This window comes from Phalacrocorax aristotelis, chromosome 11 (genome assembly GCF_949628215.1).
Source record: "Phalacrocorax aristotelis chromosome 11, bGulAri2.1, whole genome shotgun sequence".
Lineage (NCBI taxonomy): Eukaryota > Metazoa > Chordata > Aves > Suliformes > Phalacrocoracidae > Phalacrocorax > Phalacrocorax aristotelis.
Window position 1 is genome coordinate 9,501,199 of NC_134286.1, and position 12,876 is coordinate 9,514,074.

A 12,876-nucleotide genomic window follows, 5' to 3' on the forward strand; every position below is an offset into this window, starting at 1 on the left:
AGTGCCATTACTTTGCAGAGGATAATTCGTGTTCTTGAAGGAAAGCCCGTCTGGAGTGGGCGGTGGAGCCTCGGATCAATTTCTGGCAGCAGTGGTTGTGAGCCTTGCTCTTGAAAGCCAGATTATTGTCTTGTGCTCCTGTTACAACGGCTGCCTCGCTCTTACAGGAGGGAGTAAGGAGACAATAAAGCATCTTCCTTTTTAAAATGAGTGTTAATCAAAACAGGGCTTTGAGCCAGGGCAAGGGGGATACAAGAACCACGTGGGATGCTGGGGCTGGACCAGCCAGGGGCTAAACTGGTGCCACCAGGATGTCATGTCTCACCTTCTGCTTCTTCCCTGGGCAGGGACCTGCCCATGCATCATCTTAAAAAACAAACACAGAACAAAAAAACCCCCACCAAACCTCTCTGCCCTGCAAAACAAACAATACCCCGAGTTCCTAGCAAATCAGCCAGGTTTTTGGGGGACTCTGCTTAAGATACCACAGCGAAAGGAAGGAAAGAAGTGGGTCCAAGTTTTGGAAAGTGCTAAGTCTGGAAACTGGGCCCATGGATAGGTCGCCTTTTTTATGGGTGGAGATGGTGCCTGGGGTTTGTGTATCTGGGATGTCCTGAGCCCTGTTGTAGTGGTGCTGGTGTGGATATGGTGTCCTGTGTGTCCCCACGGCGTCTGGGACAGGATGGGTGTTTGGGTACCCTGCTTCATGTCGAGCAAGATGCCACGTGCGCCCAGTGAGTCGGATGCTGCCAGGGACTGTCAGAGGGGCTGGTTGCACTTGTGCTACTGACAGAATCAACGGTCTTATTTCCATGTTGAAAACCCCTGTCCCTCTCTGAGGTGTCTTGAGACAAAATCACTGAATTTCTTTTGAGAGTCTGGACACTGTTCTGTATCTTGGGAACAGCTGCTGCTTAGGGGAAGAGAGTTACACTGGTGTTGGTTGCTGTATGTTACTGAGCAATGCTTTTGCTGAGTTTTACCAGCACAGGTAGGAAGCTGAAATTGGAAATAAAGGGGCTGGAGTGACTTAAAAATGGTCAACAGGTGCCCTTAAGTAAGTGCAAGTCCTCCGTATTACTATAGGGATCAAGAACTGATCTTCTGCCATTTGCTTTTCATCAGACAGTTGAGATAACTTTAAAGAGATTTTGGCCAGGGGAGATTATAAAGGAAGGAATTTGCTTCTTAAATAAATAGTCTGCTCTCCATTGTTGGAGACTTAACAGGCTGATAAAAGCCTGCTGGAATGAAAGGGAGCCTGGAAAACCCGTCTCAGATCTGCCTTGCTCTAAAGTTATTGAGACCAATGCACTTCCAAAGGCTGCTTTTTTGAATTTTTGAATACAAGCTCAACTTGACCTAGTGGCTTGCGTAATCTTCATTTATTTTGATGAATAACGGAATTCGCTAGGCATGCGTTTTTTTGAAATTTCTTATAACTTTCAGTTTAAAATAAATGGAAGAACAACACAAACTGGTGTCCTGGTCTTTAGAAGTGCTTGGTGTGTAAATTTGGGAGGGAGTGTAAGGAATCACTTGCCCTCTGCTTGAAATGTGGCTTATCGTTTGTCTTTTAAGAGGCATCCTGCTTTTATCTTCAATATCCACCTAATGGGATTATAGAGACTCCAATTAGTAAAATATGGCTGGGGACGTTGACCAAGTGCTGGTTTCCTTGTGTCTCCTCTCTTTTCTGGAAATGTGCTTTGTGTTTGGAAATCAAAACAAAACAACCCCAGAAGTGGCTTTGCTGTAGTAAAATGCCTGGGTCTCTGTCTGCTCTGTTACCTGGGGCAGAAATGGCCCTTTCCCAGGGTTTTTGAGGCTATTCCTGCTGGGCTGTGCTGTGCTCCCTGGCTGAGCAGCTGGCTCAAAATAAGAGTTGTAGACAGAGACTGTCATCTCTGCAGCAAATTGGAGAGGTAAGAGAGACTGGAAGCAGAGTGTAAATATTTGGGGTAAAAAAAAAAAAAAAGAAATGGTGAAGGTTGAAGTTCCCCAGTGATGTGACATTAGTTCTGGGCATGTTATTGATGTAATTATAACATAACAAAACCCTGGTGGTGCTGTTTTCAGTGATTTACTTTCTGTTCTGTGGGATTGGTTTAATTAACTATTCCCCTTTAGAGGGAAAGAGGAAAATATGAAATATTTGGAGTGTACATATTTCTGTGTGTGGCTGAAAGCGAACTCCTCATCAGCTGACGCCGAGCTTTGCCAGCTCGGCACTCCCTGCTGCATTCCCACGAGGCTGGGCTGGGGTGAGACTGCTCTGACCCCGGCGGTCCCTGCTCCCTGCCCTGCAGAGCAGCAGTTTGTTTCTTGCTCTCTGTAGTGCAAACTCTCAGCTGCCTTGGAGAGCACTGGATGAGGATAAAAACACCGTTTCCTTTGTAGTAAATCACTTCTGTAGGAGCAGCACTCACCCCACACAATGGTGGGTGCGGATTTTGATGCCGTCCAAGCCAAAGGTTCCCTTCATCCTCAGGCACTCCTGCATCTGGGCTGTGCCATGCCTCTTCCCAGCATCCTTAAACTGGTGCCCCGTGATGGAGAAGAGCCTGGACACTGGAACCCTACCCCATATGTGGGCTTCAGCACCAGGATGAGGGCATGGGGAGAGGTTTATTTTTCTTTGGTCTGACAGGTACCAGCACAACAGAGCTACATTTTTGCTGCAGAAGCTTCTTACATCCCTCTGCCTCGGCTTTTCTTACTTGTGATCCCAGGGATTGGTTTGAGCCTGCTTTTCCGGGCCCCTATTCCTCTCATTCCCCTCGGTTTTGACGAAGAATCATGTTCATCCACCACTTGTGCCAGCCCTGACTGTTTGCATTTTTAACTTTGTATTAAATTTTCAGGAATCTCTTAAGCATTGACACATCTGTCATGGCATAAAGTGGAATAGTTCTTGATGCTCAGGAAAACAGATTTTACAATAGATGCACAACCCATATTTAATCAAAAGTGCCACAGCCACGTGTTCCAGCACAAAGCCCCAGGAAAGATTTTACTGTACAGTCATTCTTGAAAGGTGTTTGCTGTGAGATTTTTTAGGGGTGGATTGTGGTTTTTTTTTTTTTAAATTTCACTTAGAGTGTGGGCCTTCTACATGAAAGTGGGTACTCCTGAGGGTCTCCAGGAGTCTCTCAAGGCATCCCGCTGCCCCTCAAAAGAAAAGCTGCTTTTCTGTGGTCCCTTCCAGCATCCCTAGACCTGGCTTTTGCTGTTAAGAGATGCGGATGGCTGCACGGGGTATGGAGCACTGCACTGAACTCCCTCCAGGCAGGGTCCAGTCTAGGCACAGACCACCACAAGAGGCTGCTTGAAGGTGTGGAGCTGCAAACACCAGCATTTCTTCTCTCCTTGCTTCTGGGCTTGTAACAGCTTGTGTTGGTGGGCTCTGCTGTCTGCATTAACAAAGTTTTTGTTCGTGGATATAAATAATAAATGGGTGAACCACAGTGTGACTAATTGCCTAACAGTCGGACTGTTACCTAGAACATAATAGGAGCGTGGTTTCAGGGCATTTTGAGTGGGTATAATGAGATGCTAGCATACAGTATTTTTATTAGAAACTTCAGGGAGTGTATTTCAAAATCCCAGGGCCCTAGACAACTGAACAATTAAAAATAAATGGCTTTGGAGCTTGGCATTTGATAGGCACAGATAATTAGGAGAAGATGTTTTTCTGACAACAGCATAATGATTTGGCTTTGGCTGGTGAGCAGCACTGGCTTTGGAAATTTTTAACTTGGCTCCTACGGGAGCGAGAGTGGTGGGCATGGAGCTGGAATAAGTCCCCTCTCATTCAAAGATCAGACAGAGACCTTTCCTCTCATGTCTGGTGGTGATAGAGCAAAGGTAGAAATGACAAATCTTGATGGCTTAAAATTTGGAAGATAATAACTGGATTGTTCAAATTTTTATTACTAATGCTTTGAAGCTAATCTCATAAGCTTGAGAGCTCGATTCCATAATTTTTATAGTGACAATATTGTAAAAGTAATTTAAAGGGCTGTGTCATAGTTGAAAAAAACCAAAGCATTTCCTAAGCTCTAAACCCAAATGTGCTCAGAGAAACAAACCCTGTGAGAGCAGCAGTGGTACCACCTGATGGGTTTTGTAATGCCACAGACAAAAGTAATTATACTGCTTAGAAGAGCTTTTGTCTCCAGATAACATTGTTAAAAACTTGCCGTGTGGTGTAAATCATAATGGAACAAATCTGGAGCTGCTCTTACTGCTGCCAGGGGAAAATCTCTTGGATTTTGTTTCCTTTCTGCTCAATATATTGCAAACCTTTTCCAAGTTTGTAAATAAATATTACCTGCTGTTTGAAAAATTACTCGCGGTTCATCTCACCAGTGGTGCCTGTGGCAGCCAGGCTGTTATTGCAAACAGTTGTTTCTCTCTTGGTGAGCTCTTTCATGTGTCTTTCAGGAACACAGGCTGTTGCAATGAGTCTGAAGTTGTCTGATTCATTGGAGATATTAAAGAAGTATTTCCTTTAGAGCTCACTCACATGTGAATGCCTAAGGCTCCTTTCACTGCTTCCTAGCAGTACTGTGGTGATTGCCATGTCAGAAAATATTTTGGCGAGCTTACAGAACCCAAAACTTTTCGCATTTCCTTGATGAGCATTTGAATTCCTATCTATGAACATTGCTGGGTTTTTTGGGGGGGCTGAGCATTTTTGGTTTTTAGGTGTTTGGGATTTTCAAAGGTTTAGAAGCCGTGGACCTGAAGGGGATGCAGCGATTGTGTCAGGACCAAGTTAATTAACCGATGAATTTTCTACCACCCTGCCTGGAGACCCATGTTTCTGCCTCAGGATGGAAATGATTCCCATGGGCTGAGGGACCCCCAGTGCCTGGTTCTCTCCGGATGTGATTTGTGTCCTGAGGAGTGAAGGAAGAGGGATTTGCATCAATAAGTCATTTCACAGGCAGTAAATGAGGTTTCACTGTTGGCAGGGAAGTGGCACAGAGCAGGAAGAGCCAGGGCAGCTCAGCAGGTGAGGTCTGGCTGGGCTGGGAGCTCTCTGGCTCCTGCAGTTATTGCTGTGCCTTGCTCAGGGAGTTTGGTGCTAGGTCCTGTGAGTAGGGACCCTCTGGGCAAGGGGCCTGGGGAGCAAACCTAGGGACACAGGGAGAGCCATCGTAGCCTGAAAGAGGGACTGCAGCAAATCCAGGAGCTTCAGGAGCTGGTTCGCTTGCTGCTCTGGAGCAGTTGCATCCATAAATGAGGTTTATTGAGGGAGAAGCGGCACGTTCACACCCAAAAGGTGTTTGAAGTGTGTCTTTGTACATAGAGCTGGTGAGCAGGGCAGGGAAGTGCTGCGTGTGGTGTTGCAGCCCGGGGCACTTCCAAGCAGCAGCGTCCTGGGAAAGGTACAGTGAATCACAAAATACATCATCTGCAGAGAGAGAGAAATTCAGCTGGATGCCAGTGATCCGTGTTGATCTCAAGGGAGGTTTCTGCTGCATGGAAATCAGTTTCTTGTTTGTTTTACAGTTTGAGATAGTGTCTGAGGATTTGCCACTCTGCCACAAAGTCCCGGAGGACATGGCCCTGAAGCTTTTATGGGGAGAAGCAACATGATGGTGACACCGTGACCTTGTCTAGGATTACTTGCCTGGCTGTCTCCCAAAAAGTAAAACAGGACCTTATCTTTACTAGCTCTTGGCAGTGGAATAACAAACATGTTGTAGTTTCTCTACTGTGAAGATGTATCTTTATGTGGTCAAGATAAGGCTTTAAGTGTGGGGAGGCAACTGCCCAGTTCCAAAGAAAATCTTTTGCAAAGGCACCAATAAGAGCTGGGAGCTCAGCTCCTGACGGGCAGTGGGAGCAGCCATGGTGGGAGCTTCCCTGCTCAGAGAGCACTTTATGGTTGCATTGTTTGTGTGCCCAGAAGTCAAGAAACAGTAAAATCAAGGTTGTAGGTACAGTTTTAACCCCTTGGTGTCCACGTGCTGGGGGTGACTGGATGTCACACAACCTGGCACTTCCACCCCACTGTGTTCCCTTACAAGACGCGCTATGGAAGATGGGCTGCTAGCACAGCAAGTTTTGCTGTGCAGCTCCCTCATCTTTGGTGTGGCTTTTCCGAAAAGGACTTGTGTGGTGTGCTGTGTGATGCAGCTGTCCGTGTGGGAAGCTTGTGTTTGCAGGAAAACTTGTGTTTGCAGTTGGCACAGTAATGGAGGGACAGGCACGAAGCCCATGGCGCGTCTTGGTGTCTGGCTGCTGTGGTGGATCCCGCTTTCCGCTCTGTGTGACAGCTCACACCATCTCCCCATGGCCGTGGTGGTGCAGCAAGGTGGCTCTGTGTGGCTGCAACAATAGCTGCTGTGGTGGTGGTTTTTGGTGAGCTGCCATGGGAGGACAGACCTCCCTGTTCCTGGCAGCAACACCTTTCCAAACATCTTCAAGTTGCTGGTGAAGCTGTACCTGCTGAGCTCTGACCTTGGGGTGCTGGATCGGGGCTGGGTGCTGTCTCTGTTGCTGCTCCAGCTCTGCAGCCATCCTCAGATTTTGGCTCTCGCCTCTCTGGGGGATGCCATGTGGGAATGGCTCACTGGGGTTCCTTGTGCCAGCTCCTTGCAGTTCAGGTGACTGCATCACATAATCTCTTAAATAAATCCATGAAGTCCCAGACTTGGCTGGAGCCTCGGGGAGCCAGGAGGTTAATCGGGAGCTCCTCTGGCCCTGGCATCGGCCCCTTTGAAGTAGCCGCAGCTCAGGAGTAAACCCGCCTTCTGAGGAAAGCTGGTGTTTTAACTAAGCAGCAGACTTATATTATCTGAGCCGAGAATGCAGTGATTTCCTTCTCCTGCCAGTAGTCCCCACTCAGGGCACTGTTACGCTCTTTTACAATTTATTTTCTTTTCTCTGATTGCCAGGTTGCTGTGGCCATGCAGCTCGCCCTGGGCTGCATTCTGGGGAGCCTTTGCACTTTGAAAGCAGCTTAGTCCTTCCCTCCTGGCCACTGGAACCGGGCAGCAATTCCTTTCCAGGTGTTCCAGTGAGAGTCCTGCTGGAAAAATAATAATAGCCCATGCTTTTCAACTGGTTCCTGGTAACCATGGTCTGGAGTAGAGTTACAGCTTTCATGTATCCTTTGGGAGCCCTGATCAACTGCTCTTGACAGAGATAGTCAGCAGATGTATGGTACCAGTGCCGCATGGACGGTGCTTTGCTGATGGTGCTCTGGCTCACATCCTACATACGGTCCCTTTGTTTCACCCGGGCACGGTATGGTTCTTCCCACCCATCTTGGGATAGAGCACCGTGGTGCTGTGCGTGGTTAAGCTACTCCCAAGTTTTGTCCCTGTGCTGACTGAAATGGCTTTGGAGTACAATTTGTGTATGTGTGCAGCACCTTTAGGTACCTGCAGATGAAATGTGCTTAAGAGCTACCCAGGCAGGACTGACTTTCTGGTGTGGTGGTCCACGGCAGCTCAGGCTGTCGTCTCCCCAAGCCAGACTGGTAGATCAGGGATCTTTACATTTTAGTGCATGCAAAGGTGGGGCTTTTTAGTGGCTTGCTTCTTTTTTTACCCCCTACCAATCATACAAGAAAATATTTTAGAAGCAGATAAATAACGATGAGGCAAGATTGAATTCTGCTGTGTGTATATAGCTATGGTGATGGAGACAGTAAGATGTGAGCTCTGCTCTGCCGTGCAGATCCTTTGGCTGCTGGAGGACGGGTATGAGCCTGATACTACGCTTTATCAGTGCTGTTAAGGTGTTTACTCTGTTCAGCTAGACCTGTAAACCAGCTGCCTTAAAGTGTGGGGTGTTTTTTAAATATACTTGAAATAAATACAAGATAAAAAAGATTCAATTGTCCTCTAGCAATAGGATTTTCGGCAATGCCATGTTATGAGCAGGGCAGATTTTACCAGCAGCAAATCCAGACGGTGGCATTTTATAGGGGAGCAGAAGCCCATGCTGCTTCTGTAACATGACATCCCCTCCGTTTTCCTGCGAGGGGCACCCGTGGGAGCGTGAGGGACTGACCTGCAAAGCTTCGTCCTCTCTGAAGTGCTCTGAGTCTGGCCGTGGGTCACTTCTGCTCCTGGCAGCTGGGCTTTAATATTCTTGCAGCCAGCCCTTTGTGAGGAATATTTCAGAATAAGCAACTACTAGGGGAGTAGGGTGTGAGAGATATTGAATGTGTAAGACTTTTTTGACAAAGTTTTATTATTTCTTGCATCTATTAATGGGGCAGCAGGAGGCTCCATGTGCTTTTATAGTCCCTGTTGCGCGCTCTAATGGATATATGCAAAGGCTCCAAGGCGCATAAAATAGACACTCTTAGCCAGCTATTATGATAAAAATTATGTGCGTGTCGTGACCTTTAAAGCAGTGGGACTGTGTGTGCATGCTCTTCTGATACACCACTGTTCTCGATTCCTTTCTGAAGCATTTCTCGCCGTAGGAGGTTTGCATAGGAGCTTGGAATATTTTTCTAATCAGTGAACAGTCTCTGGGCTCTGATGGTAACTTGCAAAGCACAGAGGAGCGAGAAAAGGGAAGAGGGATGACTTTTTCTAAGGGAACTAACAGAGAAGAGGTTAAAGGCGAATGGTGAGGCACAGCATGAAAATCCTGGCATCGTATGCCGTGCTGTCAAAAAAAACACTGGCCCAAAAAGTGCTTTGTGCTCTTTGAGGAAAAAGCTATTCTGGTGCTCTTGAGGATAAAGAAGAAAAAAAAAGTTTAGTAATCTATATGCCCTATTTAAAGACACTTTTTTTTGTTTTAAAACTTTTAATAACCATGCAACCAGCATTTGCTTTGCTTGTATAGGCCACACGTTTACCCCGCTCTGTATAGGACGTGCCGTTGTGCCTGGAGAGCTTTGCAATATTCTGCATGGGTGTGAAGAGCAAGATGCCTGCTGTCGTGGTGAGGGAGGCAGGGAGAGAGGGGCTCCATGTCCTTGCACCGCTGCATCCCTCAATCTGTGGTGTTAGGAAGGACTGCTGTCATCTGGGAACGCAGATGGTTGCTCCGGGCTTGCTGGGGCAGTCCTGTGCGGGTGTTGGGAGCTGTGGACAAAATGCTTCAGTGGCATGCCCAGGAGGCGCGTAGGCACCAGATGGGATAGAGACACTATTTGCAAAAGTATATCGGTAATTTCTGCTTTGATTGCTGCTTATGCCATAGTTTTCTGCATGCTGGTGTGGGGGGCAGCAAACAGCACTGGGTCCCTGTCCTGCCAGGTGTGCGTGCACGGAGTGCACCCAGGAAGTGAGAGCTGAAGCCCTGGAGATGTGATGATCTCAAAAGCTCTTGAGTAGTGTGAGAAGTTATGCAGGGCGAGCAGCAAGGCCCGACATTGCTCATGATAGCATTGATACCGAACCCCCGTGGAGAAGCGTCAGGCTACACTCAGCTGCATCCCAGCCTTAACAAATGGGAAAATAACACTTACGGTTTTAAAAATTAAACATTCCCTTTAATTATTGAACATGAATAATTTTCATGCAAATTGAGCCTGGATGTGTGTTTCCAGAGTGACACAGTTGAGAGTGGTTACATCGTGGGGTGTCAGTGACCTGTGAACTGAGAGGCTGTTCATTATTTTAGCATTTTATGAATAGTACCCTGGAGGGTGGAGGACAGGCTGGTAGAGAGAGTTGGCTGAAGAAAAAGACTTTAGTTTGCACTGGTGGCCTCCCCTTCTAATACATTAACTTGCAGACTGGGGTGTGTGTGGGTATGTTGTCTTTTCATACCTGGGTATGGATATTTTGGAAGCCTCCTGGTGAGGAAGGCTGTAATTAAGGGAATAACTGGGCAGTGACTGTGCTGCTGGAGGCTGTCCTGCTTGCTGCGTGGAGGAGGTGTGGGCAGAAAGTCCTCAGGTCTTTGAAGATGGAGAGGAGAAAATGCACCCTGCTTTTTCCTAGCAAATTGATGGTCTCTGTGTAAAACTTGAGCTTCACAGGGCAGTTTGGCACAACCTGATGTGCGTGTGAGTGGTCCTGGCTGGGCACCCACAGATGGATGCTGCATCGCTGGCTCTCAGCATCATTTTGGACCATGGAGCAGGTCATGTCCAGGGCAGATGAAACATTGGATCTTGCAGCTGAAGTGGGCCTGGTGCACTTGGGAAAGCTACAGCACTGCAGGGGCTTTTCAAATGGCTTTGAGGACACTTAGTGCAGGGTGGGTACTGGGGGTCAAGTCCAAATATCCTGTGTGATTAAGCCTCTATAAATATTTTCATTTTCATAATGGAATGTCAGCATTTACCGTTTCCTGATTTTAAATCCTGTACAGTTTGTCAAACATTTATCTCTGCCTTAAATTAAGTCTCGAGATAGAATTCCTGTTAATTTCAAATCAATATGAAAGGAGAGAAAAATTGCAGTCTAGCCCTTTTCTTGAATCAATATTTTCTTTAAAAGCTGAAATGTTAACTAGATCATAGTTTTTGCCATTTCGAAATGTAGCGTGTATCCTAAAGAATATATGCATTTCCCCTGAAAATCGCTGATGCTGGTAAGTTTTGCAGCAGGCACAGCTGCCAGCAGGCGTGGGACCCAAAGCGGGCAGGATGGGACCAGCCTTTGCAGCGGTAATGGGGTACAATGTTATCCTCCCTGTTCCTGAGCTCATCGTCTCTTAATAACTTTTTTTTGTTCTGTTTTGCAGAAGCCTTTGAAATTGTAGTACGGCATGCAAGAAACTTCACCAACAGCATGTTTAGGACCCACTACCACAGCATGGGGCCCAGAGCTCTTAAGTTTGTTGGAGAACTTTTTACTGATGTCTCGCTGTACATACTGGGCTCTGACATCAGCGTTAATGACATGATAAATGAATTTTTTGACAGTTTATTCCCTTTGGTTTACTCTCACTTGATTAATCCTGGCTTCCCTGATCCCTCTGTGGAAATGACTGAATGCCTGCGGGCTGCTAGGAGAGACCTCAAAGTCTTTGGTAACTACCCAAAGATGATGATGACGCAGGTATCCAAGTCGCTGCAGGCCACGCGAGTCTTTCTGCAGGCGCTCAACCTGGGGATCGAGGTGATAAACACTACTGACCACCTAAAATTCAGCAAGGACTGTGGACGAGCACTGCTAAAGATGTGGTACTGCTCTCACTGCCAGGGGCTCCTCCTGGCCAAGCCCTGTGCCAGCTACTGTGGTGTGGTGATGCAAGGATGCTTGGCGGGCATCATAGAGATCGATAACCACTGGCGAGAGTACATCGGGTCACTGGAGGGGCTCACCAAAGGCATGCATGGCATCTATGACATGGAGCACGTCCTCCTGAACCTCTTCTCCCTGGTGAGGGATGCGATTGTCTACGTGCAGAAGAATGAAGGAAAGCTCTCGACAACAGTGAGTGGTTTTCTGCAGTTCCCCTAGCTTGCTGCCACGGCAGGGCTCGGTTGTGTACCACTAGCTCCTCATGTTGAAACCAACTTACGCCCGTCCTCCAACTGACAAACCCCAAATGCTCCAGTTACCAGCTCCTTCCTTCTTCTCCCCCTAGTTCTATGATTTTTAAAACTTTGGGTAGCATTTGAAACTGGTGTTTGCACAGCCTGGGCTTCAGTTAAGGGCTTTGCCTCTTTTCAGGTTGGTCAGAGCATCAGGGTCTGGAGTCATCCTGGCATCAGCTTTATAGCTGGGGGGTGTGAGATCGGGAGCTGAGATGTCCCAGCATCTTCAGTACTCCCTGGGTGCTGTGCTTGCCTCGGGTAGCTCTGAAAGGCTGGTCCGGCTTTCCAGGTGTCCCCTGCCTCCTTTAACATTGCTAAAATGTACCTCCACATAGATGCCAAGTGAAAGCATGTACTGTGGCATCCCCTGCTTCCTGATCTACTAAAGGAGATCTGGTTTTCCTTCTTTTGGGCTGCCTTTAATCCCAGGGATTAGTTTATTTCTTATTTATTGGGAATGACCTGACTCTTTAAAAATACATTGTGTGAATTTCTGAGCCTCCCCAGAAACTGAGACTTTCTTGTTCAGAAAATCCTGCTGCTCTGTTTGAATGCCAAGGACAAACGGACTATGGTATTACAACGCTTGTTTTGCAGATGAGATTTTTCTTGAGACACAATTGAGCTGCTCTGTGCAGGTAGGGTAGAGTTTGGGATGGGGGCAAAGGTGTAGGGATACTGTTATAGTTTCCTTAAAGCCAACAGTGATTAGAATCTGCCACTGTTTCCCTGTTAGCTGCTTGCTCCTATCATTCACGGCTCCTGTTTGCAAAAGAACTGTGTTTATGTAGGTCGCTGTAGTACTTGCACTGTAACTAACTCGTATCCTTTTTGGGGACTATGGAAATGTATTGGCTTACAGATTTGGAGCTATGTGGCATTCAGCCAGCAGCACTCTTCTGTGCTGTTTTATGTGCCATCTTTCCTTGGTGATTGCCCTCGACATGCCACCGCACATATGCAGGCTGTGAAATAATGTGGTGGCACCTGGGCGGTTTCACACCCCCGGGTAGTCTGGCACACATGGTGCAAGCTCTCTTCGTTGGTTAGAAGGGATTTAGGGACCAAATCTCCAGTAAATTGGATTACTTTTGTGTTGCAGTGACCAGGAGGAGGCTGTGGCTGAGGGCTGGGTTTTGGTGCGGGTCACCCAGGCAGATGGATGCAGGCAGGACTGCAGTTAGGGCTGGGCTGCACGTTAGGCTTCAGGGTACAGTACAGGACACTGGCTTTCAACCTTTGTGCCTTAGTCCCTTTCTGCAGAAAATCCTGTTCTACAGCAGCCTGCCAAGCGTTTCTTATGTCCCCAGGATTGCAGGGAGGTTCCAGCTGACAGGGTCTGGGGGCAGCAGCTCTGCTGGGCACCACTTCTGCTGCTGTGGAGCCAGGGCAGGCTC

General features: G+C 47.4%; 1 protein-coding gene across 4 annotated transcripts in view; it reads left to right on the plus strand.

Annotated features, from left to right (window-relative positions):
- The window catches only part of GPC3 (glypican 3), a 156,115-nt gene that overhangs the window by 62,174 nt on the left and 81,065 nt on the right, over positions 1–12,876 (plus strand). For all 4 annotated transcript variants that reach the window (XR_012662711.1, XR_012662712.1, XM_075106811.1 and 1 more), the window contains exon 3: positions 10,681–11,375. Coding sequence is in view for 2 of the 4 variants with exons in the window: in XM_075106811.1 (XP_074962912.1) it covers positions 10,681–11,375 (695 nt within the window). In the remaining 2 variants the exon portion in view is untranslated. The remainder of the gene's footprint in view (positions 1–10,680; positions 11,376–12,876) is intronic.